General features: G+C 51.6%; 9 protein-coding genes across 9 annotated transcripts; 4 read left to right on the top strand and 5 right to left on the bottom strand.

The window, feature by feature from the left end:
* Positions 1–4566: 4566 nt before the first annotated feature.
* IWZ02DRAFT_441958 (Fms-interacting protein-domain-containing protein) lies at positions 4567–5684 on the bottom strand. The gene is made up of 2 exons (XM_066766938.1): positions 4933–5684; positions 4567–4875 (listed from the first exon to the last, which is right to left on the bottom strand). The coding sequence occupies exons 1-2, from the start codon at positions 5623–5625 to the stop codon at positions 4834–4836; spliced, it is 735 nt and encodes a 244-aa protein (XP_066626107.1). The 5' UTR covers positions 5626–5684; the 3' UTR covers positions 4567–4833.
* Positions 5685–5993: 309 nt separating this feature from the next.
* Positions 5994–6740, bottom strand: IWZ02DRAFT_511355 (uncharacterized protein; the record flags this gene model as incomplete). Its single annotated transcript, XM_066770531.1, has 1 exon — positions 5994–6740. A coding segment is annotated over one exon (747 nt), but the record flags the coding sequence as incomplete, so codon positions are not given.
* A 387-nt stretch (positions 6741–7127) lies between these two features.
* On the top strand, positions 7128–8965 carry IWZ02DRAFT_129167 (hemolysin-III related-domain-containing protein). The gene is made up of 2 exons (XM_066761606.1): positions 7128–7429; positions 7484–8965. The coding sequence occupies exons 1-2, from the start codon at positions 7271–7273 to the stop codon at positions 8816–8818; spliced, it is 1494 nt and encodes a 497-aa protein (XP_066626105.1). The 5' UTR covers positions 7128–7270; the 3' UTR covers positions 8819–8965.
* A 782-nt stretch (positions 8966–9747) lies between these two features.
* IWZ02DRAFT_429958 (uncharacterized protein) lies at positions 9748–13875 on the top strand (the record flags this gene model as incomplete). Its single annotated transcript, XM_066766024.1, has 2 exons — positions 9748–9769; positions 9839–13875. The coding sequence occupies 2 exons, from the start codon at positions 9748–9750 to the stop codon at positions 13873–13875; spliced, it is 4059 nt and encodes a 1352-aa protein (XP_066626104.1).
* Positions 13876–15353: 1478 nt separating this feature from the next.
* Positions 15354–16334, bottom strand: IWZ02DRAFT_129156 (succinate dehydrogenase iron-sulfur protein). Its single transcript, XM_066761605.1, has 2 exons — positions 15925–16334; positions 15354–15863 (listed from the first exon to the last, which is right to left on the bottom strand). The coding sequence occupies exons 1-2, from the start codon at positions 16220–16222 to the stop codon at positions 15388–15390; spliced, it is 774 nt and encodes a 257-aa protein (XP_066626103.1). The 5' UTR covers positions 16223–16334; the 3' UTR covers positions 15354–15387.
* A 638-nt stretch (positions 16335–16972) lies between these two features.
* IWZ02DRAFT_370991 (uncharacterized protein) lies at positions 16973–17935 on the top strand (the record flags this gene model as incomplete). The annotated part of the gene is made up of 2 exons (XM_066764534.1): positions 16973–17512; positions 17564–17935. 2 exons carry the CDS (start codon positions 16973–16975, stop codon positions 17933–17935), a joined length of 912 nt encoding a protein of 303 aa, XP_066626102.1.
* A 363-nt stretch (positions 17936–18298) lies between these two features.
* Positions 18299–18982, bottom strand: IWZ02DRAFT_371174 (uncharacterized protein; the record flags this gene model as incomplete). The annotated part of the gene is made up of 2 exons (XM_066764542.1): positions 18299–18702; positions 18904–18982. The coding sequence occupies 2 exons, from the start codon at positions 18980–18982 to the stop codon at positions 18299–18301; spliced, it is 483 nt and encodes a 160-aa protein (XP_066626101.1).
* A 2657-nt stretch (positions 18983–21639) lies between these two features.
* Positions 21640–22624, bottom strand: IWZ02DRAFT_441946 (uncharacterized protein). The gene has a single exon (XM_066766937.1). It carries the CDS (start codon positions 22558–22560, stop codon positions 21883–21885), a length of 678 nt encoding a protein of 225 aa, XP_066626100.1. The 5' UTR covers positions 22561–22624; the 3' UTR covers positions 21640–21882.
* A 656-nt stretch (positions 22625–23280) lies between these two features.
* Positions 23281–24104, top strand: IWZ02DRAFT_129121 (uncharacterized protein). The gene has a single exon (XM_066761604.1). The coding sequence runs from the start codon at positions 23315–23317 to the stop codon at positions 23942–23944; it is 630 nt and encodes a 209-aa protein (XP_066626099.1). The 5' UTR covers positions 23281–23314; the 3' UTR covers positions 23945–24104.
* The last annotated feature ends 1653 nt before the right edge of the window (positions 24105–25757 follow it).

The following is a 25757-nucleotide window of genomic DNA, read 5'->3' as shown; positions in this document are numbered from 1 at the left end:
AGAGTTAAATAAGATTATGAGTCTACTTATCTAAGCCCTTCCTAATAGGGTATAATATATACTCTCTAGTAGGACCTTATAAGAGGACCTAGACTAACTTAGACGACGCCTTATAAAGGTAATAGAGATAGTAGCTAAACGTAGCATCCTATAGGTAACCTCTAGATAGTAATAAAAACTATAGTAGTCCCTACTCCTTATGGCCTTAAGGATAACCACTATATAAGTAAGGCGTAGGGCACGTTATAACTAAGTTATATATATATAAGCATAGAATATATATAACACGGCCATTAAGTAGGTAAAATAAGAGCACTAGAATAACTTCCTTATAAAAGAAACACCCTAGTCTATCTATAAGGTAATAGCGTACACGAAAGTAACCCGATCTAAGTGAATCCCCTAGATACGTAACCTTTAAGATTAACTCTAATTATTATATAATAGTAAGTATACTACCTTCTATTAGAAACTCTTCCCCCTACTACTATACGTTCCCCTACGTAACTAGATAAACTATAAGGAAGGGCTATAGGACTAGCCCTCCCTTACGGATAAGGAAGTATAGTATACCTACTCTTATAAGATTAAAGGTACTACCCCTAGGCTAGACTAGATCTACTAGAAGATAATTACTAAGGCGTACGACGCTCATCCTAAAAAATTTACCTAGATATACTAAACCTTCTTTATGTACGGATATTACCTAGAATGCTAGAGAGAAGCGGTAGGTATAATACTTAAGAAGCTAGGGAAACCTAATTACGTAGACCTAAAAGTATATAGAGTTATCTCCCTACTTAACTACCTAGGAAAAGTCCTTAAACACATTATAGTAAAACGTCTTAGAGTGCTTATAGAAGCTACCTACCTCCTATACCTATCCTAAATAGGCGGACGACTATAGAAGTTAGTAATTAATATAGTAATAATCCTTATACATATTATCTAAGATGAGAGGAGGGTATAGTATAAGATATTAACCCTATTCCTTAACGTATAAGGTGCCTTTAATCATGTAGCCTATAACTAGCTCTTATATATAATAGGGGAAATTAGGCTTCCTACCTCCCTCCTAGCATAGGTAAAGACATTTACTAGTAGGTAATAACTCTAGATCTCCTTTAATAGCTAATAAGAGGACCTTTATCTAATAGTTTTAGGAATTCCCTAGGGAAGCCTAGTCTTACTAATCCTATTTCTTATTTATATATGAAAACTCTTTTCCTCTTACTTAGTCTAATTCCTCTTATATATTAATAATGTTTTAATTATAATCTCCTTAATAAGCTAGAAGAAAAATGCGTAGATCCTCTAGTAGGAAGCTAACTAGCTTTTCTTACTTAGAACCTAATATGCCGTTAATTTTAATAAAGATAAAATAGACCTCATCTATTTTATAAGCTTAGATGAGGCTAAGTAAGCTATAATTACGCTCCTAGAAGACTATATAGTATAGCTAAAGTAACTCATCTAATAGCTTAGGATATAGTTTAATATACGCCTATTATTCCGGCTATATATGATAATTTAGAACACCTAAGTAAAGTAATTACTTAGTAGGCTTATGTAGCTAGCTAATATATAATATAGACTATCCCCTACTACTATCTAATAACTATACCTAGCTTATATATAAAGTATAGTAGATTATAGGTCCCTAGTTTTCTAGTAAGTCGGTAGATCTAAGATACTTAGACGAATACTTTAAAATAACAGACTATACTAAATCCTAGGAGCCTTTTAGACCTCCCTAATTACCCCTATAGAAATTAAAGTAGGACTTCTCCCCCCCTACCTAAGGCGTAATATATTACTTTAAGTATATACTATACGACTCTTTAAGCTTAGTTACTAACACCTAGTATATATAATTATTAATAAGTTTAAATAAGAGAATATACTAGGATGATAGACATAACTTAAACATATCTAGAGCATAATTTCGGACCTAGTAATAGGTACTAAAAGCCTAATTAAACATGGTTCCTTTCCCCTATAGAAAAAGACTACTCCGTACGAAGTTAAGATTAGCTACCTCCTAAAGGAATAAGAAGTCTAAGTACACGTTAGACGTATAGAATATACGACTTAGGTAGTTATCCTATACTCTAACGCTTTATCTATCCTAAAAGGAAATAGAGTAGATATAGGAATTATAGTATATAATACCTAATAAGATAGTATAAGAGTAGTAGTAGGATATAGAGGAAATACTAGACTATACTAGCTTATATACGATGGAGAACTAGAGGCACTTATAAGGGCTATAGAGTTAGCTACCTAGAAATAGCTAGGACGATGGATTATAGTATATATAGATAACTAAGCTATACTATACCGCCTCTAAACCCCGTTTAACCTACTAGGTTAAGGACTATAACTTTAAGCTATAGATATAGGCTACTTAATTATAGCTAGATAAGGTAGTCTTACCTTCTTATAGGCCCTAGGCTATATAGGGATTAGAGGAAACCTATAAGTAGACGCCCTTATAAAGGAGGCTACTAAGCTAACCCTAGAGAATAACTACTTAAGTACTACCCTCCTTAGGATGCGTGTACGATAAAGAACTATAGTAGAATAGATAGTATATACTATATAATACTAGGAAGCATAGATAATACTATCCTAGGGGTTATACGTACGTAACTTCCTATCTATACTAAGGACGTCTATCTAACTCCCTAAGTATAGATAACTAGAAGCATTAGCCTACTTCTAATTAAAACTAAACTATAGCTACTTTAAAGCCTACCTATTATAGTTTAGTAAGATAGCCTAGGATAACTATAGCTATAATAATACTACCTAATAAATACTATAATATCTTATTAGTAACTGCCTACTCTATAGCTCTACTAGGAAAGAAGTAATATAGGAAGTACTTTAGGCGTATAATAATAATAGTAGGAATATAGCCTCTATACCCTATAGAGAGCTATTCTAAGGAGACGTTAGTTAATAATTTATACTTAAATTTATACGTTAGATAAAGGTTTCTACTAGGGCATAGCATATGTAAAGAGTAGACTAAGGGAAAAGAAGAGTAAAAAGAAGAAGAGAGAATCTATTCTAAGCTCTATTAGTAGAGTGAATAATAAGCTCCATAATCCCTCTACTTATAGTTCCTATAGGTACTACCCTAGAACCCCTCTAACTAAAGATAATCTAGGAAGGGACCCCTTTATCTATAATCTACCTAATACCCTCTAGGCTTATATCCCTCCTCTACCTTATATAGAGCCTCTACTAAGACCCTAGCCCTCTAGATTAGGAAGGCATTAACATAACTTAGATAACTACTCTATAACTACTCTAGCTAAACCCTCCTACTCCTAATAATAATTAGATAACTATTTAGTAGTAAGGTAAGGGCTTAATACTATTCATCTATATAGTATACCTAGACTAGGGCGGTATATAGAGCCCTATTATTAGTAATAATATTAATATACGGTTATCTAATAGTAGTAACTAGGCTAGATTAAATTATAAGTAATATTAATATAGATTAAACCTAGGTTCTTAAGCATTCTTTATTTTCTATAATAAGTATTAGCTAACTATACTAGTTAGCTAGAAGATAGATGCTACTAGTTAAAAACCTTACCTACTTTTTTTACCTTTATAGGTGCTAAGAAAGGTATTATATAATACTAACTAAGAATAGTGCTATTAGGGATAGTACTAGAATACTATAGTAGAGTATATATATAATCTACCTTACCTACCACCCTATACTATATTTACTTTTCTATGTATACCTTCTCCCTATCCCCCTTCCTTTCCTTACTCTTACTCTATACTACCTATCTACTTAGATAATAGTAGGAAGGCTAGTCCTTAGCCCCCCCTTACCTAAAAAGAGCCTAGATAAACTATCCGTCTATACCTACCCTATACTAATATTATACTAAGAATCGCGCCTTATTATATAAGATCCTTTAGCCGGGCATCCCTACTTACCTTATAAACGTACGTAGGATCCCCTATAGATAGCTCCATCTTAGATAGCCTATAGCTCTAGTAAGACGTAAAATAATTAATTAATTAATTAATTAATTAATTAATTAATTAATTAATCAATTAATCAATCAATTAATCATGCCCCTAGCGCATGTTAGTCATAAACTTTAATGCTAGCATGAAATTTCACGTACGACCATAGCAGGTAGAAAACTCGGAACCCCGTCCGCTCTTCCATAGATAAGCTACCTTGCGGCCGATTAGTAGTTGCGTGGGTGACCAGCAGCGAATCCCGGCTGTTGTACGTTTTGCCTTTTTTTTTTGGTTTTGCTGTTGAGAGAGGGTGTGGTGAAACCGGAGGTGTGAGGGTTGTTGGGACGAGTTTGGTTGGTGGCAGGTGTTCAGTGAGTAATGGAATTTCTGAAAGGACGGCACCTTAGTGTACTTGCTCTTTTTTTGTGTGAAGTGATGGGAGATGGACAGCGCAGAATGAAAACTTGGAAAAAGATGTTGTAGACAACCCATGTACCACTGACAATTGAAAGATTGATCGTTGCATTGTACTACTGGGTATCTTTTGAATCAATGAATGAGGGGAAAAAAAAAAAAAAAAAGGATCTATGCCGCAGCTCTCTTGCATACCATTCGATGCCATGCACCTAACCCGATTTCCCTTGCTCATGGGTATGGAGCAATTCTTTTTTTCTCTGACCTTCTCCGACTCCTTGTAATAGAACCCCGATTTTGTGCCAAAAGAGAAGAAGTAGACCCTTTGCCCCGCCTTCCTCGACTCCGTTTCGCCTTTGCCGTTGTACGTTCGCGCCTATCCGCCGGTGGAGAGGCGGATTCCTCATTTTGAGACTCCTAATACTCCTTTTGGAACGTCTGCTCGATTGGTTTGGCAGCCTGCGTAGCACACGGATTAGCAACCATTCAGACACGAGACATTCTGCCACAACTCACCTCGATAAACCTCTCCAAGCTGCCATCCAAGCGCGCCAAGTCCTCCCTCCTCTTGTTGTTCTCCGCCACCAGCTCCTGCTTCCTCCTCAGCAGACCCTGCCTTTTCTCCTCGAGCTCCATGCGCACCGCCAGCTCATGGCCAATCCGCGCCTCCATGACAACCTCCTCACGGGCGACCATATCGCCGCTATCCTCGAGCTCGCGCGCCCTCGCCGCGACCTCGGCATGCGCGTCCATGGCCAAAAAGTCGTCCTCGGGGATCAACGGCAGGGCGAGGTACGGGTGCGGGTAGGCCTCGCAGGCGGCAATCTCGCTGCGCAGGTGGCGCTGCTCGTAGACCAGGTTCTGCAGCTGCAGGTGCAGCGTGTCGATTGTGGAGCGGGCGGCGGCCGTGGCCTGCTTCTCGCTGCGCGTGCTGAGCAGCGCCTTGCGGTTCAGGTGACGCACGTGGGCCAGGTGCGCGTGCAGCTCCTTTTGCGCCGTCGACAGCGTCTGCTGCTGCAGCTGCGCCGCCGCGTCGTCGTCCAGCGGCAGGTGGTCGCCGCTGCTGGCCTGGCGCGTGTTGGCGGCGGCGGCGGCGGCGGCGTGCGAGGAGAGCAGCGTGAGGATGGATTCGGCCGTAGTGCGCGCGGCGTTGGCGGCGTCGAGCACGGATTGCAGATCCGGGCTGGTTATGATGTCGGATGACTCCATGATGGCGGTCGTGGGAGTAATGGTTTTACTGCTGCTGCTTGGTGTTGGGCGTCCGAGTGTTGGAGGTGTGGTCGAGGCGGTGGGAAAGGCGGCCGCTGCGGCTTCGGGCCCTGCCGAGGCGCTGGCTGATTGGCTGCATGGTGCGTGCATGGCTGGATGCAGGAATGCGCTGAAGGGCGTTGAATTCTCAATAGGTTGGAAAGGTCGATTTATGAGGTTGTAAGGTCAAGTATGGGCGAGAGACAGAGTGTTGGTCTTTTTTTGTGTGTGTTTTGGCTGTGGTGCGCAGCGTTTGTTTGCTCAACATATGTCTGCCTCGACCATGGACGAGACAGGCCGGTCAGATTGGCCATGTTCAAGGACAAAATTTAATACAGCACAGAAGTCGATCGTTCGATAAAGGGAGTGCCAGAGTTTATTCTATCGTGGCTCTCAAAGAGTTGTAGATTCTCAAGGTGATACTCTATGGGCGGTTGACATTCATCCGAAGACGATTCGTCCACGATGACGGGATTACAGGGAGTTTGATGTTTCTTACCAAGACGGGTCACTACATGTCTTGGGGCCAAGGCAGACAAGCGTTCATCAAAGCTGTGATGGTCAAACAGATTTGAGTGATTTAGCTTCCATGGACCGCACTGACGCCCATGGTCACGCTGCTCATCAAAGTCGGCTTTGCGGCAGAGATGGTGATGCGACTTGATCCTCCACGTTGCGGATCCTGGGTAGATCAAGAGACGAGAAAAGGCCAGGGGGCTCAGCGAAAGGCTGCATGCAGAGCAAAGCGCGGAAAGGAGAGCACGCAGCATGAAGCGGAGGGAAGCCGTGCGCGGACGGAAGACAATGGGCAATAAATATATTGGAGCTCGGTTCGAGCAGTAGCAGGGCAGTTGTATTAGGAGAGCTTGGCAACAGTAAGTGTTTCTGCTCGGAAAAGCAGTTCGGAGCGAAGGCGGCTGAGGGAACGGAACGAATGTGTCAAGCAGAGGGCTACTCGCCGAGCCAGGCCACGCAGGTGGGTGCTTGATAAGGGCGATGGTTACATGCACAAAGCGCTTGGCTAGACGAGACAAGGCTGAGGAGGAGGAGGAGGAGGAGGAGGTGGTGGAGGAGGTGGTGGTGGTGGCAAAAAAGGCGTGGGATGCGGAGAGGCGTCTTGTTGGTCATCAGCTTCCCTTCCCTCGTCCCGCCCACCCGCCGCCCGTCGCACCCGCCGCGGAACCACCGCACCGCACCGCACCGCGTCCACCCAGCACCCTGCTTCTCTGCCCGTGCTTGGAAACATCTTCTCAAACCCTCCATCCACTCTCTCTCAATCACCGTCTCTCCCTACGTCCATGTGTGCATGTACATACTAGCCCCTCCTCTCTTTGTCCCTCCGTGACATTCCTCTCTCTCTCTCTCTCTCTCTCTCTCTCTCTCTCTCTCCTCCTCTTTCCGCTAGCGCTCTCAACTCTCCGTTCCTCGCCTCCTCCTTTCGCACACATCTTTTAGTCTGCTCCGCCGTCTTCGGAGCATCTACACCTCAAACGACCGGGGGTTGGGAGCTGACGTATAATTTTACCACGCCTCCGCCCCACTGTCCAATCCTCTCGTCCTTCGCTTCTCTTGCTCCCCCACTGCTTGTTCTCTTGCGTCGTCCATCATGGCTTGCACTGGCACCGCCGTCATGACCGAGTCCTACGAGGAGCCCGTCTTCAGCACCACCTCGTCCATATCAACCAGGAGAGACGAGCTTCGCCGCCGCCGCCACTCCTCCTACCATGTCCGCACATGGTCCATGGAGGACAATGTGCAAGCTCTGGTGCGTCTCTATCCGTCCCTTGTTTTCCATTCGTAGACTAACCATCTCTAAAAGTTGGACCGCTTCCTGACTGAATTGGGTTGTCGACTTGATTTTATCGAATCATACGGACAACTCAAGATAGACGCCGGAATAGAATCTGCCCATTCAACCCTCCGCGCCGTCCGCGATTCGTGTTCAAATGTTCGCGACGACGTCCTCGATGCCGGCAAGCGCCGCGCCAACATCCTCGTATCCACCCTCGAAGGCACGTACAACGATGCATTGGCACGAAAGGAGACCATGGAGCAAAAAGTACAAGAGGGTGTGCGCCTTCTCGAATCCACCCTCGCCGAATTTGAGGCTCGGACATATGCCATGCGAGATGCCGGTATCGGCGCTGTCGCTCACCATGTTTACGACTCGGGCAAAAGGCGAATGGACGATGCAAAAGGAAGGGCAATGGAGGTGGTAGGCGAGGGTATGGAGGCAGCGCGCCGCGCAAAAGCGCACATGAGAGAGAGTGTGGAGCACACCGTCGCGCGCGCCCTGGCAAGAGCAAAGGAACACGGCCTCATCAAATACGAAGATCTGCCAGATCCCTGGCGCGTCAACCCGCACATCCTGCGCGGGTACCGCTTCCACGAGGGCAAGCTCGACTGCGTGCGCTCCGTCTTTACCATTTCCAACGAGTTCTTCAACATTTGGTCGCACGCCATCGGCCTGTTGATCGTCCTTTCCATTGCCTTTTACTTTTATCCGACCTCGGTGCACTTCCACATGAGCACAAAGTCCGACATTGCCATCGCCGCCGTCTTCTTCTTCGCCGCCTGCAAGTGCCTGGTCTGCAGCACCATGTGGCACACCATGTCCAGCATCAGCGAGCAACGAATCATGGAACGCTTTGCCTGTGTCGACTACACGGGCATCTCGCTCCTCGTCGCCGCATCCATCATGACCACCGAATACACGGCATTCTACTGCGAGCCCATTTCCCGCTGGACCTATCTTCTCACCACTTGCGCCTTGGGTATTGGCGGCGTCATCCTTCCTTGGCACCCAACTTTCAACCGCGCCGACATGGCCTGGGCACGCGTTTCGTTTTACGTCTCCCTCTCCGCCACAGGCCTGCTGCCTGTTGCTCAGCTCATCTACACCCGAGGGCTGTTTTGGGCAGCATACTTTTACGCTCCCATCACCAAGAGCCTGCTCGTATATCTGACTGGGGCTGTGCTGTACGCGGCCAAGATTCCCGAGCGCTGGTTCCCGGGTGTTTTTGATTACGTGGGCGGCAGCCACAACATCTGGCATGTGGCGGTTTTGGGCGGCATCTTGTTTCACTACCATGCCATGCAGTCCTTCTTCACGCAGGCGTTTTTGCGGGCCCAGACGCATTGCTCAGTCATGTAGAGGCGTTGGCTTAGACAGTCGTTTGACATTTTTCACTTTCTATCCTGATTTTCCTGACACTTATGGTCCGCGGAACCTTTCTTTCACTTCCTTTTTTCAGAGTGTGTTTGCTGAGCAAGCGTCCCTTAACTAGAGCGGTGGAGCTTGGGCGGCACTCGTCTCTCGTTGCTCTGACTTCTGCTACGGTAGCATTGATGGACTCGATATGGTCCGGTGAATAGCGGCATAGCGTGGTGTAGTAATTAGTCGGTAAAGACGGACTGGATATTGGCACCATAGATCAATCGTTGGATATGGGCCTCGCCGTAAATCCTAGATGGAAAATTGTCGAATTGGGAGCATTCGCAACGATGAAAATTCATACTGGTCATTCAGATTCAAGGTATGTCAGCTTTTGGATCTTGAACCCTCCTGTCTTTTGCAAGTCTTTGTGCTTCACTTTGTCACCCTTCCCCTCCTTGACAGCATCCTTTGATCGCAGAAACAGTGTTCTGTCCCTTTTGATTGTCATTGAGGTACAGAAGCTAGCTGGGAATCAATCACCACTTGCCATCATCTGTCTTCCTCCTGAGCTGTCCGCCGAAGGCCCCCTGTTCACTTCAAAATGAGAAAACAACAGACCGATGGGCACCCTGCTTCATTACGGTTCTACTTGGAGCTGCAAACAATCCTGTTAGATCAGCACTTGCCGACTTTGTTTGTAAACGTTCCGCGAAGTTCTGGATGAGGATTCAAGCGCCGAGTACGGCTTGCGCCTTCTCGAGTGCCCCTTTTGCACCCGCCGACCTGCTCGGCGATCCTGCGTGGAAGTCACACGCGGTGAGCAATGTCAAACCCGTCCCCTCAAGCTGCATCTGCTTCTACTCTTTGCATCACGCTTCTACACAGTACCAGCATTCTCTTCATATTAGCACTTCAGCAATCTTACGATGACCAAACTTTATGAGGCCGGTAAGCCAGGACATCTAAAAAGATCTCCGTCCGGGTTTGGCAAACACTTACACGTCGTCTGAACAATAGGGCTAAAGCTACGGTCAGCAAACGTCGACCTTGCAAATGGTCGCGTGTGGGAAGCTTACGAAACCTACACTGGAGTCCTGCGGTCGGAGGCTCCTGGCCACCCGTATGCCTTCCTCAATCGCGCTCTTTGTCTGATTATACTCGGCCATCCCGCTCTCGCCACATTCGACTGCTGGCGCGCCATCTCGGGCGGCAAATGGGCAAAGGATGTCGAGGGAAACTACCTCCGACTTTGCATTCGGAGGTATTGCTCCATGTGGGTGATGGCCAAGGCAGAGGGAGACGCATGGACGACCGGATGCGCGAACGGCGAGATCGCTGGCGAAGAGGCTCGCTGGTTGGCACAGCCGCTTGCCGACCTTGCAGTGCGGAAAGCAAACAAGCCAAAGCATACCGATGGTGACTTTCCCCAAGCAAGATACGTCATTCTCTGCGGCTACTACCGACTGGCCTACGCCTTGTTCAAGTGCGGTGGCGGTGCCTTGCAGAGCGCCTTGAACATGATCAACCTAGCGACTGAACATCACTGCGTGACAGGCGTTCAGCAGGACTACTTTCTCGACCTGCAGAATCACATTCTCGACCATATCTTCGACATTTTCAAGGAGGAAGATGACTACATGGTGGAGCTTCGCAACAAGGGCCTGATCGAACTTCCTCGCGACCAGGCAATGATGGAGGACAATCTCTTGCGAGGCTTGATGAAGTCGACTTTTACGACAATTCCTCGCGAGCAGTATCCTTGGGATACTCACAGCGTGACGACAGCAAACTTCGAGGAGCTTCGTCCCGAGCTGGAGCAGTTTGTGCTAGAGAACTTCGACTCTATTCGCCTCGCCGCCATTCGCAGCTCGGACGGACACCCTGTCGTCAGAAACAAGGTTCCCCGACTGTACTTACAGGTCAACTTAGCTGAAGGGGAGATGGCCCCGCTTGCGTTTGTCGATGAGAACGGATTCTTCGTTTGGTCGAGGAAGGACCGCAAAGATTTCTCGTGTAATTCGTGCGAAGGCTGCGGGTCTCTCCTCCATATTAGTGATGATTGGCTCCCCCCTCCCAATCCACGCCAGCACAAATCCGACCTCTATCCGGAATCGGATCCTCCCATCGATATATCGACGCCTGGCAAGACCAGGTCTCCTCCGGCTGAAGGTGAGGACGCTCTTAGAGTTGTCAAGTCTCCACCTGTGAGGCCTGGCAGATACTATGCCAACATGAACGCTGGAGGATCCGGAACTCCTCGGCCTCATGAGAGCCTCGCAAGCCACCCAGTCTCACACCCGGATGAACTAGAGGAGATGATCATGGACAGTCCCAGGTCTCCACCGGAAGAGCACAAAACCCCTGAGCCTGGCCGAAATGCCTTCGAGGAGGGCCGTCCCCCACCAGAGTCACTTGGTTTTCCTGAGGCTGGTGACAATCCAACGCCAGACTTGGAAGAAGACAGAAGGGACAGTCTTTATCCCCATGTGGTTGAGGCACTCATTCCTCCTTCTGCGCCCCTTCCGCTGCCTCTGGAACACTCGACTCCCACGTTGGAGCATTCGCCGCTCTTTTCGGTGCATTCGTCTCCCCCGCCGGAGCACTCGTCCCCTCGTTCGGTACATTCGTCTCCCCCTTTGGAGCTTTCGTCTTCCCCTCCTTCGCCCCGTCCGCCTCCTCTGGAATTCTCTTCCCCCCCGATGGAGCATTCGCCTCCGCTTTCGATACATTCGCCATCTCCCCGCTTGGAGCAGTCGTCTTCTCTCCCTGCACAGCCCCAGGGTAGGCAATACCTGGACCTCACGATTCCACAGTTGCGTGAAAGGATAAGGATATTACGCCAAGAACTGGAAGGCGACCTGCGACTCTGCTTGGGCACAGATTGCTGCGTCCTTTTCTGCTCCAAGGAATGCGAAGAAAAACATGCTCCTGCTCATGACACGGTCTGCGATCTTGGCCTGGAGGAATCGCTCCTGAACATTGAGACAGAACAGTCGGTCAAGGTTGGAGGATGGTGGGGCGGCATGGTCCCGACCATCCCAAGGCAACGCGTCCTTGCGTTGCTGCTGAAGAAGGTCATTGCGTCTTTGTGGGTGGAGACTGGCTGCGCGGACTTCGAGCAGACTTGCTCAGAGGAAGGAGAGGATGCATCCGAAGCAAAGCAACCTGGATTACCGCTTCAGGTCCCCTGGGTCCGTTTGATGGATGGCAACCTTGATGAGCCGAGCTCCATTCCAGAGCAGGACTCGGACGAGGGCGGTATGCATTTTGTCAACGATGCCCCTGATGGAGACCTTCAGTTTCTCTTCCCGGGCTACAGAAAGGGGACTGCCCGACCATCACCGGCTGATCTTGCCCATTTCAGGTCGCATAAACTCCCGTTCTCTCTCGATACATCAGTCATTTGGCCGCTCCAGGTTCTTTTCGAGATGGGCAACACTGATTCCTTTTTCGACATCCGCCGCTGGGACGGCTGGATGCTCACGACGCTCGCGGCCAAGGTTGAGGCTTCGGCGCGCATCGAACATTTTTGTCGTTTCTCCAAGACCATGAATGCTAAGGGCATGGCTGGCGACACCCGCTGCGTCGACCTGCCGTCTGCAGTCCGCACCAACGGCATGCGGCGACTTCAGGAGGTTGGCCCCGCGGAGTCCGCACTTGACAGGTTCACCCATCCCAACCTTTCAAACGAGACCGAGCTCTTGGTTGGTAGCCTTCACCCCCTGACTAGCCTGATCCGCATGGCAGAGGAAGTCAATGGGCAGCCAACGGTGCGCTTGGGCGACCGCGCAGGTGACGTCTTCGTCTTCAAGTGGCCCGTTGGATCACCTTTGGCGTCGGGCGCCCCACTCCTGAAGGCCGACAACGAAATCTGGCCATTTAAGCTGCTTAGGGACCTTCTCGAGGCCGACGAGTTTGCGGGCATCGGCGGCCGCTGGGCCAACGTCCACTCCAACACTGTCGCGCGTTGGATCCGCAAGGAGTATCATGCGAGCAAGGAAGGCGACCCGGAGAGGCAGGTTGCCGCCGACAATGGCGAGATGGTTGAACACTTGTTGGCTGGATATCGCAGCAAAGTCATGTGTCACTGGCGCGGGGGTGCTTCTGCTCATCGTCCGCTCGTGCCGTCGAGGAATGAGGACGACGATGGTCGCGGCGGTCCTGATGGAAGCAAACGTGATACCGTGCCCATGGAGCTTGACACCGACTGTGGCGCCGTCTGCCCTACCGGCCAGGAGCGTCATGGCGGCGGTTGCAACGATTGTACCATCCCTATCGACCACAACCAGCGGCATCAAGCTCATGGCTCCACCGCCATCAGCACTGGCAACCACCATCAGTATCACAGTCACGGCTTCACCGCCATCAACCGTTCCAACGTTGGAAGCACTCCTACGTCACCCGACCCTCCTCCTGAACAGCAAATCGACCTCACTTTGGGATTGTCCCCCGACAGCGTGGGTGACAATGAGAGAGTGGAGGCAGGTCATATCATCCGCACTGAGGCAGATCTCCGTTGCATCAATGAGGGCTTGTGGCGCCACTTTTTCGGTGAAGAGCTCGACGAAAAGGAGGAGCAGGAGCTTGATCCTGAGCCTGAGCATGAGCATGAGCATGAGCATGAGAATGAGAAGGAGCAGGAGAATGAAAAGGAGCCCGAGCAAGAGCCCGAGAATGAAGAGAACGGATACAAGGATGGTCATCAGAACGGCGGATCCGACCAAGAGGAAGAGGAAGAGGACGAAGCGCCACGGAGCTATCAACGCGACGACGCGAGTGACAGCGACAGTGACGCCGATGAGAACCGCAGGTTGCTGCCGAGCCCGAGCGAGAAAGACGACAGCAGCGAGGGTGAAGAGGAAGAAGACGGGGAAGGCGAGAATGGTGATGGTGATGGTGGCGATAGCAAAAAGAAGAAGAAAAAGAAGAAGTGCAAGAGTATAGACAAGGCTTCCGCTGGCGACGACGACGCCGATCCGCCGGCCCCAAAGCCTAAGGCTCGGGTGGAGGAGCTGGATCTGAACAAGCTGACCATGTATGATTTGGGTCATTAAGGAGGGTGTTGGTTGTGAAGTGGGGGGTGGTTTTGGTTCCTTCGTTCTGCCTCTCCTCTCTTTCCTTCTTTCTTTCTCTCCAGTCGAAGTCGTCTGGGTGGGTCAATTTCGTCTCATGCGATGCCTGCCTATCTTAGGTAGTTCTTCGGTCTGTAGGCTGAGTGGGTAGTTAGTAGTCAATAGCAAATCAATTCGGTCACTAGTCTTTCTTCTCAACTTGACTCTCGCTCTTTTTGGATTTTTTTTTTTTTTTTTTGAGTGAGGTTTTTGTAATGAGCTTTTAAGGGAGCAGAGGGCGGAGTGAGTGAGTGTCGTAAAGGAGGATATGTGTAGGAAAAGGAGAGGAGGCATTATTGATGTATCTGGTTTCGCTTTTGGATAAGAGAAGTCTCGACAGAGGAACGTTCCAAGCACGTGGCTCACGTACCACATGAAGTGTGGTTGGTGGTTTGATGGTTCAAAACTTATCCATCCGCACTCATCCCGAGGGCTCCGTGAAGTAGTAGGGCTTGAGCGAACGCTGGGTCCCCGTCACCCTTTCTTTCAGATGATCCAAAGCTTTCGAATGCTCCCATGCACCACTACTACTGTACGTGCTCTGGGCCAGGCCGGCCGGATAGTTCCTTCTCCCCTACCACGTTCATGTTTTGAATTTCCTCTCTACGTGTGATTTACCACTCGTATACATGGCTTTTGCGGTAAGTGGTCCCTCGCTGGTTGTTGTCAGTAGTGGGTGGATACACAGACAGAGGCTTCACACGGCGGGAGTAACCTGATTAGAATCAATCCGAAGGAATAAGACGACGGTACGGAGGAGGAGCAGCAGCGTCGTCAAACGAGGGCATGATGGGTGGGTGGACGGGCAGCGATTGAATAGCCGACTGTCTGTTCAAGAGCTGCTGGTTTTGAATTTTACGAGTCCTAGGTTTTCGTCAGTTGCATGTACCTCGATGGCTTCCGCTCTGACCATCTGTTGAATTGGATCTTTTTTGGTTGAGACTGAGATCCTCGCGAGACGTCTTTTGTAGAACTAAGGCCTTGGTGAGGTACGCACGCGTGACGGCTGACATATCGTGGCGAAAAATCGACGAGAATATCGAAGCGCTATGCTCCTCTAAACCTATTCAGTCTTTGCGGTTGCGATGTTGACAAATTTCAGAGTACCATTGAAGGCGACTAGAAAAGGTCAAATGGAATCAAAACAGGAAGGAACACGACTTCAGAAGTGTTTGGAATGTCATCATAAAAAGATCTTGCAAACAGTGCGAAAAAAAAAGGCTCCAAGACGCAGTCTGCCGGTCCCTCCAGTCACTCTGTGTATCAACGGAGAAAGCGACCCCCTCAAATCTACAATGACGGCCGACTGCGTGCCTGTTATTCGAAATGTCCAGAAAATGCCCAAAGCATCACGACTATTCTTCTTCTTCGTCAACCCTGTCTGGTAGTGCCGAACTCGCTCCCCGCCCTCACGCTCCCATTCGTAGCACGACCACCTTTTTCGATATTTTTTCCTTAGGTGAAGGCCATACTCTTCTTAATCTCAGCAATTGCCAATGCAGGGTTAAGGCCCTTGGGACACGTCCTCGAGCAGTTGAGAATGGTGTGGCAGCGGTACAAGCTCATGCTATTGTTGAGGGCGTCCTTGCGGGCGGCGGTGCGCTCGTCACGGCTGTCGGCAATCCAGCGGTAGCTCTGAAGTAGGATGGCGGGGCCCAGGTACTCCTCAGAATTCCACCAGTACGAGGGGCACGACGTGCTGCAGCAGGCGCAAAGAATACACTCGTAAAGGCCGTCGAGCTTGCGGCGGTCTGCCTTGGATTGCCGATGCTCACGTCCATCGGGGGGCGGCGTGTCGCGCTGCAGGTACGGCTTGATGCTGCGGTATTGCTTGTAGAATTGCGTCAGGTCAGGCACGAGGTCCTTGACGACGTAGGTGTGCGGCAGAGGGTAGATGCGCGAGGGCTGGGCCGTCTCGGTGGGAATACGGCCTGGGGCAACATTAGTCTCCATAGGCGACACTAGGACTAAACCTGCGAAGATGGGACATACAAAGACAGGCGAGAGTGTTGACACCATCAATGTTCATGGCGCAGGATCCGCAGATACCCTCACGGCACGAGCGGCGAAAGGTCAAGGTTGGGTCGATCTCGTTCTTGATGCGAATCAGGGCGTCAAGCATCATGGGTCCCGTCTTTTTTAGATCCAGTGTGTACGTCTGCATGCGCGGCTTGGACGTCGGCTCGTCTGGATTCCATCGGTAGATGTGGAACGTCTTGATCTTCGCGTCGGGTGAAGGCTTGGGGTCGCTGACGGTGCTGGTCTTGGATTCGGGCACGACCGAGGCCATGCCGCGCTTCCAGACGCTGGAGACAGGAGTCGCGGCTGCACAGGAGGGCCATCAGTTAGCATTGTGGCGGTTGAGGTATTGTGTGGGCCGGACGCGGGGGAGTCGAGGACGGCCGGCGAATGGAAGAGAGGGTAATGCAGAGAAGGGGACGTCATCAAGACACTTACTCGCGCTCCTGGACAGTCGTGCCAATGCTCTCGTGGTCGCCATGGTGAAGAAGGTAGTATGCGTGGGGACCAAGCCTGCTGGAGGAGAGGGAGAAGCGGTCTTGGAGGAGTAAAGAGTAGGCAATCGTCACGGGAGAGATGTTCCTTCAAGAACACCCGGAATGCCCTCGGCAAAGGCTCGATTACGCTTTGGCAATCTGCGGCGCCCTGATTGGCTGGTTGCGCCCATCAATGATGTATTGGACTTCTGATTCAGGATCTGGCCGCCCGTGTGCCATGTTTGTAACCTATTCGAGCCATGATTGGCTAATTTCGCACACGTAACAGTCGGCACGAGTAATTTTCGGAACGACGCGGGCATCCCAGTCGGATCGGATCGCGGAGCCGCATCAGTGGTCGGCTTCAAGATCTCGTCGCGGCTTGCTTCATGCTGCTCGTTCCCTCTGCGAGAACCATCAATCGCGTCTGTCCAGCTCGAGGCCGAGCGGCTCCGTCTCTTCTCCGCTTGCCCCGAGTCGTTACACGAATTCAACAACCTTCTTCCTCTTCACCGAGCTCCGCCGCTCTGTTCCACCGCCTTCACATGGCCTTCGCTCCTTTGCCAATCCATTTGATCCTCGACTGGGATGGCACTCTCACAGCCAAAGACACGCTGCATTTTCTTGGCCAAATAAGCGCAGAGCACGCCGTCAAAGATGCCGCTCCGCCATCGTCGTCTTGGGACGACATTGTGAAAGCATACGTCGATGATCTCGACGCCCATGTTAAAGCCTATCGCCCCTCTTCCAGCGAACGCACCACCATTGCCGAAGAAAAGGCATGGCTCACCAGCCTCGAGGACGTCGATTTGCGCAGCGTCCGGCGTGTTGAAGACGCCGGCTTGTTTACAGGCATCACTGCCGACACCGTGTCCCAGGGGGCAGCCAAAGCCGTTGGGAGCGGCCAATTGCAGCTGCGCAAGGGGTGGGAGAACTTGCTCTTTAGAAACGAGGGCAACGAGGGAATCTTGCGTGGCAAGATTAGCATTTTGAGCGTGAACTGGAGCGCCACCTTCATCCGCGAGGCACTGCTTCATGCTGCCTACGAGACCAAGACGTTGCAGTCGACACTCATGAATGCAGATGTGCTGCGCCGTACCATGCAGAACATTGACATTTCTGCCAATGAGTTTGAGGGTCTCGATGGCTTCGAGGGCTCGTCGGGTCGACTGACGAAGTCTGGGGAAAAGGGCATCAGAACCAGCCAAGATAAACTGGAACGCATGCCAATCCCCCACAAATTTGGTGGCGACGAGTTAGTGATTTACGTTGGCGATTCGTGCACCGATCTAGAGGCATTGCTTGCCGCCGATGTGGGTGTTTGTGTTCGAGATGAGCCCATGGGTAGTGGTCAGAGGGAGCTTGCAGAAACGCTCGAGAGGATTGGCGTCCCTGTTCACCGTTTAAAACTTCTGGCAGAGATGCCTCCGCCTGACGATAGTCGGATTGACCTGTGGTGGACCCCAAGTCTCGAAGAATTATCTCTGTCACTTGATTCTTTGAATTAGGCTCAGGTAGACGTAGTCACACTCGGTAAAATATTGACTCTTCGACGACCCAGAGAATGTCGACTTGGCGTTTCTCTTCAAAGCACAAACGAGACACAGCGATTGTCAAAAGAAATGACTCAGCCACAGGTATAACCGTGAAGTAACAAAGCCTTTGTAGAAGCAGTAATTTTTGGAGTTGAAAGCAAAGAAACTCGGCCACAAGAGGCCCTAAAACCGAGACCAGAACGCAGTCAAAGGTATCAAAAGCCCGAGAATAGTAAAGTCCGCAAAACCATAGACTCGACAGATCCTTAGACCTCAGAATAGCCAGCCCTACGCCGTGCACCATCAGCACCGTGAAGCGGGTGTGACGCAAGATGCTCACTTTTTGCCTCCGATCTTGCCGAGCAGGTCCCTCGCCTTGTCTCCCAAGCCCCTCACGTCTTCTCTTTCGCCCCCATGCGCCGCCCTCTCACGCTCGAGCTCACCACTAGTGCGCTGCTCGTTGTGGCGCTTGGCCTCCAGCGCCTCGTCGTCTGTCAACTTTGTGACGTTGGCGGCGCCACCGCGGCCAAAGTGAAAGTTGCCCTCGGTTTCACGGTGAGCGTGAGCAGGCGCCTCAACATCTTGGGCAGCGCGCGCAATCTCGGGGTGAGCTGGGTCGTTTTTGGCCATGTTGCCGCTGCCGCCGCGGCCCGTCGTGTACAGCTGCGACTTGATGGTCGGGGTGACGAGGTCTTCGGGCTTGGACATGGAGGAGCGTCGGTCTCCCTGCGCAATGTTGCCTGTGAAGAGAGCGCCTGCGTCAGTCTCGGCCGATGGATTATCTCGATGCAAAACGAATTGCGCGTTCGCTCGCTCTAGTCGACATGTCTGCGGCATCGGCTGACCCGAAGGTCGCAACCATGATGCTTATCGACGCCGCAATGCAGACATCTCTGCGTCGACAAGGGCGCAAAGGGCAGAAGTGAGATGAGAAAACGCACCTGCGCCGCCGCGGCCATGCGACATAGCGCGCGCAGCAGAGCCTTGGCCGTCAGTCGAGTGACGAATATCGCCAACCATGTTTGTAGATGTCAGAGGACTGGATGTTTGAGTGCTTTGGGAGGTTCCCTGTCGTGTGTAGGCGTTGGAAACTGAGCGGCAGATTAGGAGACCCAGGTGACGCGCGCGTCAAGCCACCGAGTTCGACCGTGACGTTGGAGGGAATGGAAGCTACGAGGACCCTGTGACGAAAGCGGACAAGCTGGGCAACAAGGGACCTTCTGTCAACAAGGCAAAGCACAAGACTGCTCCGGCAAAGCCCACAGACGCTGCTCAGCGACAGCGAAAACCCAAGCTTTTGAAAAACGGTCCAACTCCACTCGTGCGAGGGTCGGGTGCGGATGCGGCGCACATCATGTGGGGAAGAAGAGATCGAGGGCGCACTTTGCAGCGCACGAACGCGGTTCGATGCCAGGATTCGTAAGGCGTTCGCCCAAAAAGAAGGCCATGCCGCCCGAGTATACAGATGAGAGAGCGAATAGCGTCGAGGGTTGGCCAACGGGAAGGGCTTGGTGGGATTCCCATCACGTAAGAGTTTGCCCTTGAATGAGGAGCACAAAGGCGCCGTCTAGCCTGCAAAAACCCATCCAACCCTTGGCCTGCAGCCTCGAGCAGTTGGTGTCGGCCTCATGACTCTCGCTCTCGCCATTTGCGGGGCGCGAGATGTTCGCGCGTCGACACGGATCCGGATGTTTGCAAAGACGAAACGTGACGTTAGGCGACTGAGGCGCGCAATGATGCGATCAGCCCCAGCTCCAGGAGCATTTTCAGAGCCGCAGGCTGTCAAGGGACCGTTGTCGCGGCAGATGCAACAGGGTTTGCAGGATTGCCAACAGGCAGCTCGCGAGCCGCGCGGAGAATTTTGTCGCTGGGGCGAGACCTGAGGACCAACACGGCAGTGCATCATCGTGTTGGGTGCGAATAGACTACGCGCTGAGAGATAGAGAGGGCTGTGATTGCACGGGACAGGTTACAAGGGTCAGTGGGGACCAGTACGGATCACTTGGGCAGGCTGGCAGATGCATGATGAGACGGCAGGGGATGTGTGATCTCCATATTATTCTTCGAAGCGACTCCACTCTCCAACAAAAACGTTCCACGTCCCAAAACAAAACAATAAAGTACAACACCAACCCGCTCTAGAACCCCAAAGAACCAATCTATGTCCCGATCTAAAAAAGATCCCAAATCCAACAAGTTCGTGTCCTGCCGCGAGGCGGCCATCTATCTATTCTCCGTCTATTATTCCCAAGAAAACAAAAAACTCCACGCTATGCAGGCGATCGTGTCGCAACGAGGTCGTCCAAAGAATAATGCTTCCCATCAAATCCAAAAAGCGCCGCCAAATGCAAGTGTTTTATAATGGTGTCGTCGTCCAAGAAGGCGTAATATCGAATGGTGATTCGGAGCCCAAAAAATTAAAAAAGTAAAGTTGTAGCGAATGATGCGCCGTCGGTGTGCCGTGTAGCTGGGCCTAAGCCGCTAATGGTAGGCGGGCTTGTTTGGTGCCCGTGAAGGATTATTCTGCGCAACTGTCAGTCCATTGTCCAAGATTGGTGTATGCTTTGGTGGGGAGCATTCTGACAAATTTCTTAGGAGCCGTAGGGGTCGCGGCTGTTGCCCGGGTCGGGATCTGCGCGGGCCATGATGGACTGCTGGCCTTTGACGGAGCGAGAGGGCAGAGAGGTGCGGGCAACGCGGTGGTTGATAGAGTTGGAGGTGAATGCGGCGACAGACATGATGGACGTGGAGGAGAGGTTGGCGCGAGAGGTATTAAATATTAAGGCGTTGAGAGGTTGGTTGTTTGGACGAGTGGGCGAGAAGGCGTGTTGGGCGTGTTTATTATTTGTGTGCGAAGAGTCAGGGAAGGGTATGCTCGTCTTGAGGCGTCGAGGATGGCTGGTTTGGCTGGGGGACAGGGAGAGGCAGTCCGGGGGTCTATATACCTATCTGGTCGACAGGGCAAGAAAGGAAAGGAAAGGGAAAAAAAAAAAAAAAAAAAAAAAGGGCTGAGGGCTCACAGGGCTCCAGATGCCACGGCGGTTGGATTGTTGAAACCATCGAGTTATGACGAGCTGCCTGCCGGAAGGAATACGGGGCGGGCGGCGCTGAGTGTTTTTCATGGTAGGCAGTTGAACGACGCTCTGTGCTGCGCCAACATGAGAGGCTTCATGGCATCCCGCGGCCAGCACGGGCTGTGCACGAGTGGCTTTCGTTCAGGTTGGTGTGCACGTCCCGGCGGTAGGTATTCGATTGGCCATGACGACGAGGCTTCAGCTTCTTCGAATCGTTCCATGATCCCTGTGAGAAGGTTGACGCGGACCCGCTGTTGTGCGAGCTGCTGCTGTGCGCTGAGCTGGGTGCTGATGGCAGCCATGTACTGATCCCGAGGCCGGCTTCTAGAACCCGTGACGTACTCGCGCATTCAGCCCAGCTCGAGAGGCAAGGCGCTCTCTGCGAACCGCGGCGGCTCGTAAGGCAGCGCTATGGCGACGAGAACGGATGCTCATGGGATGGGATGGGATGGATGGGATGGATGTCAGGAACAGGCATGGCGCCACATGTGGCCGCCGAGTCAAGCCCACGCAGAGTGAGGCCATGATCCAATAACCCTGCGGAACCCTGCGCAACCACACATGCCCATGTCCGGCGGCCAGCTCGCTGCCATCCGCCCTGCCCTGCCATGCCATGCCATGCCATGCGACGGCAGCTTTTTTGTTCAAGCCTCTATCCCAACATCAAGGGAGCCGACGTCGAGCCGCATCTCCAGCACCGCACCCAGCTCAGCCAATATCGGGCACGAGGCCGGGCTTGAAACACTGCTGTTTAGACGACGATCCGAGCATCCACCCTGGGCAGCGGAGGGTTGGCGCGCGCAAAAGGGGGGGCTCCCAGGGCTGATTACGTCGACCTGTTGGATCTCAGTGCTCTTCAGCTTCAAGAAGGCAGATTTCGCATCGGCCTGAATCCGGGCTGAGCTGGCGGTTCCGCATGACCCGTCGACCCCTTCGCCTTCGGCCGCACCCCTCCGAAACGGAGACCCCCATCGTCATAGTCCAGCCTGTTTCAACGACAAGGAACGACAGACAGCGACAGGGGCTACCGTCACATGACGTGGGTGAGTGAATCAAACCTAACCTGACCTGACCTGGGCTGGCATCGAGGGAGAGCAAGCAAAGCTCGAGGCTTGAGGCTTGAGGCTGGCTGTTCAGGTATCCTGGAATCCCGGCCAGGGGTTGCCGCCGCGTTCTTGGCTCTCCAGTTCCTTGGCCATCCGGAGCGCGCCCCCCTTTCCCGCCCGCCGCCCGGGCACACTCGTGGGATGCTGCTGTAACCCGTTCTGTACGCTGCATCTCTGTGTCGTGGTGGTGCAGCAGTCGCCTGCCATGCCATACTACTAACCACCAACCCGTCATGTCGTCTGTCGGGCGTTGAACGGGAACCGGATCCACACGCGCTTGCGGCAGATCTTCAGGAGAGAACCCCAGCACCGGGAGCCACCTTTCTGCAACCCCAATTATAGACTCACGTCTGCTCTGCTTTCCCAATTTAGCAGACCAGAGCAACTCGCCGCTGACAATGGGATCCCGTTCAAACATGACTAGCCCCAGCTTGCAAGATGCCTGAAACGGCTCTCTCGAGACCCACCCTGGCCCATGAGGCTCTGGACAGCGAGATGACTGTGGCTGCAACGCGCGTACATGATGTTTGTAGCTCTTGTCGATTCTCATCGTCATTTCTCGACGTGTTCTTTTGATAGCCGCACGTCACTCCGACAACAATAGATTTTGCCGTGGTCCGGTTCCTCGGCCGCCGAGTCGGCATCCTTCTCCTTCTTCTTCTGCGTCCTTCCATTTTCCAGTTCCATTCGACGGTGGTGGTTCAGGCTTTCCATCGATGGCGGGCCTCTTTCTCGAAGGAGCCGGCTGCCGCTCCAGCAAAATGGCTGAGTGCGACAGGCGCCTGCCGCCTTCACAGGGCGTCTCCAAAACACTGGTTAAGCTCTCCTGGCCACTGGGACGCTGCCGTGCCACCGCGTCGCCACACTTTGTTCGTCTGTCGGGCTCCCGCCGGCCCTCGTGTGGCGCCGCCGCTGGCCAAGCAAGTCTCACAACACTGTCTAGCTCCATTTCCAGCGTGACACTCAATTTTTGGTGTCGCCCAAGACACATGGCCATGCGACGCAACGCAACATTGCACCAAACTCTCAGCTCTCCTCTGCTGTTGCCGCCCCGGAACTGCCGCCAGCACACCCATATCCACAGACGCACGTAAACAAAGACACCCAAAATAGCTCATTGCGTCTGTCATCCATTTTTTTTGGAAAAAAAAAAAAAAAAAAAAAAAAGGTCAATGACGGCAAACGTTGCATCTTCATCAGGTCGTCGAGAGTTCCCGCCGAGTCAGGCTCAGGTCGTTCGGGGGGGTCTTCAGCCCATCAGCCGCTCCCGATCCACATTAACGACTTCGCCCACTTTTCCCCGTCCGACTGCAGGCATTCTGATATTGAGGATCTGCTCCCAGGGCGCCCGCTGGTGCTGCCGCTGCCGCTGCTTCTTTTCTCACGACCTGCACGTCAACAAAACGACGGTCTTTTTTTTACTTGTTGTTCGCCTCGCACATGCACGCTGCGCCCGCCCGCCTACCTGGATGGCCTTCCTGCAATGCGCCTTGTTTTTTTCCCAATGCCACAGCAGCAGGTCCATCAACTTCTGTCGCTGGCTGAAAAGGGTCATTTCGTTAAAGAAGATTTCTGGTCCTGGGACCAAAAAGCAACAAGAGAGCCCTTTCCTCGACCACCCTGATCTGCACTCGTCAGAAAGCAGGCACCCGCTCCCTGTCGCTGATCTGTCGTCCGCGCGCCCACCCGTCGCGCCGCGCTTGGCTGCCGCGCTGCCGCTACCGCTACCGCTACCGCCGCACGCCAACAACCAAAACACCCATCATCCCAACAGCTTTGCGACCCTTGAAGTCGGGGACTGACTGATCGAGAACGAAGGCAAAACAAACCGACTTTCCACTGAACCCCTAGGCCACTGACGTCTTTTACACGCGGCTCGCTTGGCCATGCTTGAGCTGCGTGCTTGTCATTTGTGCTCCCAGGCCGGTGTTCAGCGTCAACAACTTTCAAAAAAAAAAAAAAAAAAAAAAAAAAAAAAAAAAAAAGAGCGCAGAATGGGACAAAGATGGGAGATTGCGTTAATTTTGGCCCTCTTATTTGCCCTAGATTATAAGGTAGCTAAGATTTCCTTACTACACCGGTGACTAAGGTATAACCTCTTATAGTTATACAGATTTAACATTAGAGATTGTCAGAAATAAGGGTAGAAAAGCTCAAAAATTAAACCTCTTATGTAGTTGCCTGGCTAGAAATTGGAAAAAAAGCCATGCGACTACTAAGTCTGAACTCCGGCCTGAGAGTACCCAGTATGAAAAGGCAAAGTGGTGAGAGAATCTAGACAAATTTGGGTTCGAGCGACTCAGCATCAATCGCTGCTCAACTACTGTAGACATGGTCCCTGAAAAAACTGCTGACTTGCTACCGCTGCTGCCCAGCGGGCCAGGGAATTTAGACTTTTGACTCGATAAGCCGCAGAACCCCAGCCCCTGCATATGGTAGCAGAGTCGTTTCTCTGACTCTTGAAGCTGACTTTGCGCATCAAAGGAAAATCGTGAAAAATTTGCAGTGTGCATTAAAATCGCCCCGCGGTGAGCATATCTCTCTTACTCAAAAGTTCAAGCGCATCGCGATCGTTGCCGTTCTCGGTCAATGTATAATCAGCAGGAAGCCAACTCAAAAAGGGTTCTGGGCAGCAATAGATACCGGTAGGTTTCGGTCGTCCTTTAACATCGAGCAGAGCCGCCGAATGCCTATCTACCAAACCCAGCCGACGCATCATCCACTCGACGATCAGGCAGATAGACAAAAGGACAAAAGGAGAGAGGCTTGACTCGCACAAGCACAAGCCAGACAGACTGATTGATCCTTTGACTTTTTGGCTCAACTGTGGAAGCGTCAAAGTAAAACACTCCTACCATCCGCATGGCAACCAAGGCGCGAGCATCTTTTTCCTTTGGCTCATTCTCGACCGCGACTTCAGCCCAACATTTCGCACACGTGCTGCAACAACGTGCGTTCCCGTGCTTGCTTGGCTCAAAATCTGTGGCAAGAAGAGGCGATGATCGCCTCCGTCACTTTCACATGCGTCGACGACGTCTTATTCAGTCTTTCTCTTTGCACTTTTGTATCCATGTATAGCACATGCGCACTTGCCAATCAGCGTTCTCCCCACCAGCCAACCAACCAAGCAACCAACCAGCCAACTTACCAAAATCAAGCCGACTCTGCCCAACCAACTATCGAGCAGACACACACACACGCAACCATCTGACTGGAGATTCAGACGGTCGGCGCTTAAACCCCAAATCCTCCTGTCTCAACTTCCCAATCTTCCACGCCCAAAAAAAAAAAAAAAAAAACGCCCCCCGCGCTCCCCTGCCTTCCTCCGCGATTGGTCCACAGCGCACGCCATGCCGCACCGAGACATCCATTCGTTAGTTCTTCTTGTCCTTGAGCCTCCTCGCGATCGACCGTGCCTGACTGGCTGGGCCGGCTGGGCGCAGCGGCACGGCGGCACGGCGGCCGTGGCGGCAGGGAAGGCCTGTCTGCCTGCCTGCCCAGCGTCTGCCTTGCCCCTGTTCTGTCCTGCGGTGCGTGCATGCATGCATGGGTGGGCGGAAGGGAAGGGAAGGGAAGGGAAGGGAAGTTAAGGAACAAGCAAGGTCCTGCGCCTCG

The sequence above is a fragment of the Phyllosticta citriasiana genome (genome assembly GCF_038021145.1).
Source record: "Phyllosticta citriasiana strain CBS 120426 chromosome Unknown IWZ02scaffold_2, whole genome shotgun sequence".
In the NCBI taxonomy this organism is placed as follows: Eukaryota; Fungi; Ascomycota; class Dothideomycetes; order Botryosphaeriales; family Phyllostictaceae; genus Phyllosticta; species Phyllosticta citriasiana.
This window is presented reverse-complemented; position numbering and strand designations above follow the sequence as displayed.

Coding starts and splice junctions, on each gene's coding strand:
- IWZ02DRAFT_441958 (XM_066766938.1), bottom strand. CDS start 5,625: ATGGAGTCATCCGACATCATAACCAGCCCGGATCTGCAATCCGTGCTC. Junction 4,876..4,932: donor GCTTGGAGAGGTTTATCGAG/GTGAGTTGTGGC, acceptor TGTGCTACGCAG/GCTGCCAAACCAATCGAGCA.
- IWZ02DRAFT_129167 (XM_066761606.1), top strand. CDS start 7,271: ATGGCTTGCACTGGCACCGCCGTCATGACCGAGTCCTACGAGGAGCCC. Junction 7,430..7,483: donor AGGACAATGTGCAAGCTCTG/GTGCGTCTCTAT, acceptor CATCTCTAAAAG/TTGGACCGCTTCCTGACTGA.
- IWZ02DRAFT_129156 (XM_066761605.1), bottom strand. CDS start 16,222: ATGGCCTCGGTCGTGCCCGAATCCAAGACCAGCACCGTCAGCGACCCC. Junction 15,864..15,924: donor CAACACTCTCGCCTGTCTTT/GTATGTCCCATC, acceptor ATGTTGCCCCAG/GCCGTATTCCCACCGAGACG.
- IWZ02DRAFT_441946 (XM_066766937.1), bottom strand. CDS start 22,560: ATGTTTGAACGGGATCCCATTGTCAGCGGCGAGTTGCTCTGGTCTGCT.
- IWZ02DRAFT_129121 (XM_066761604.1), top strand. CDS start 23,315: ATGACGGCAAACGTTGCATCTTCATCAGGTCGTCGAGAGTTCCCGCCG.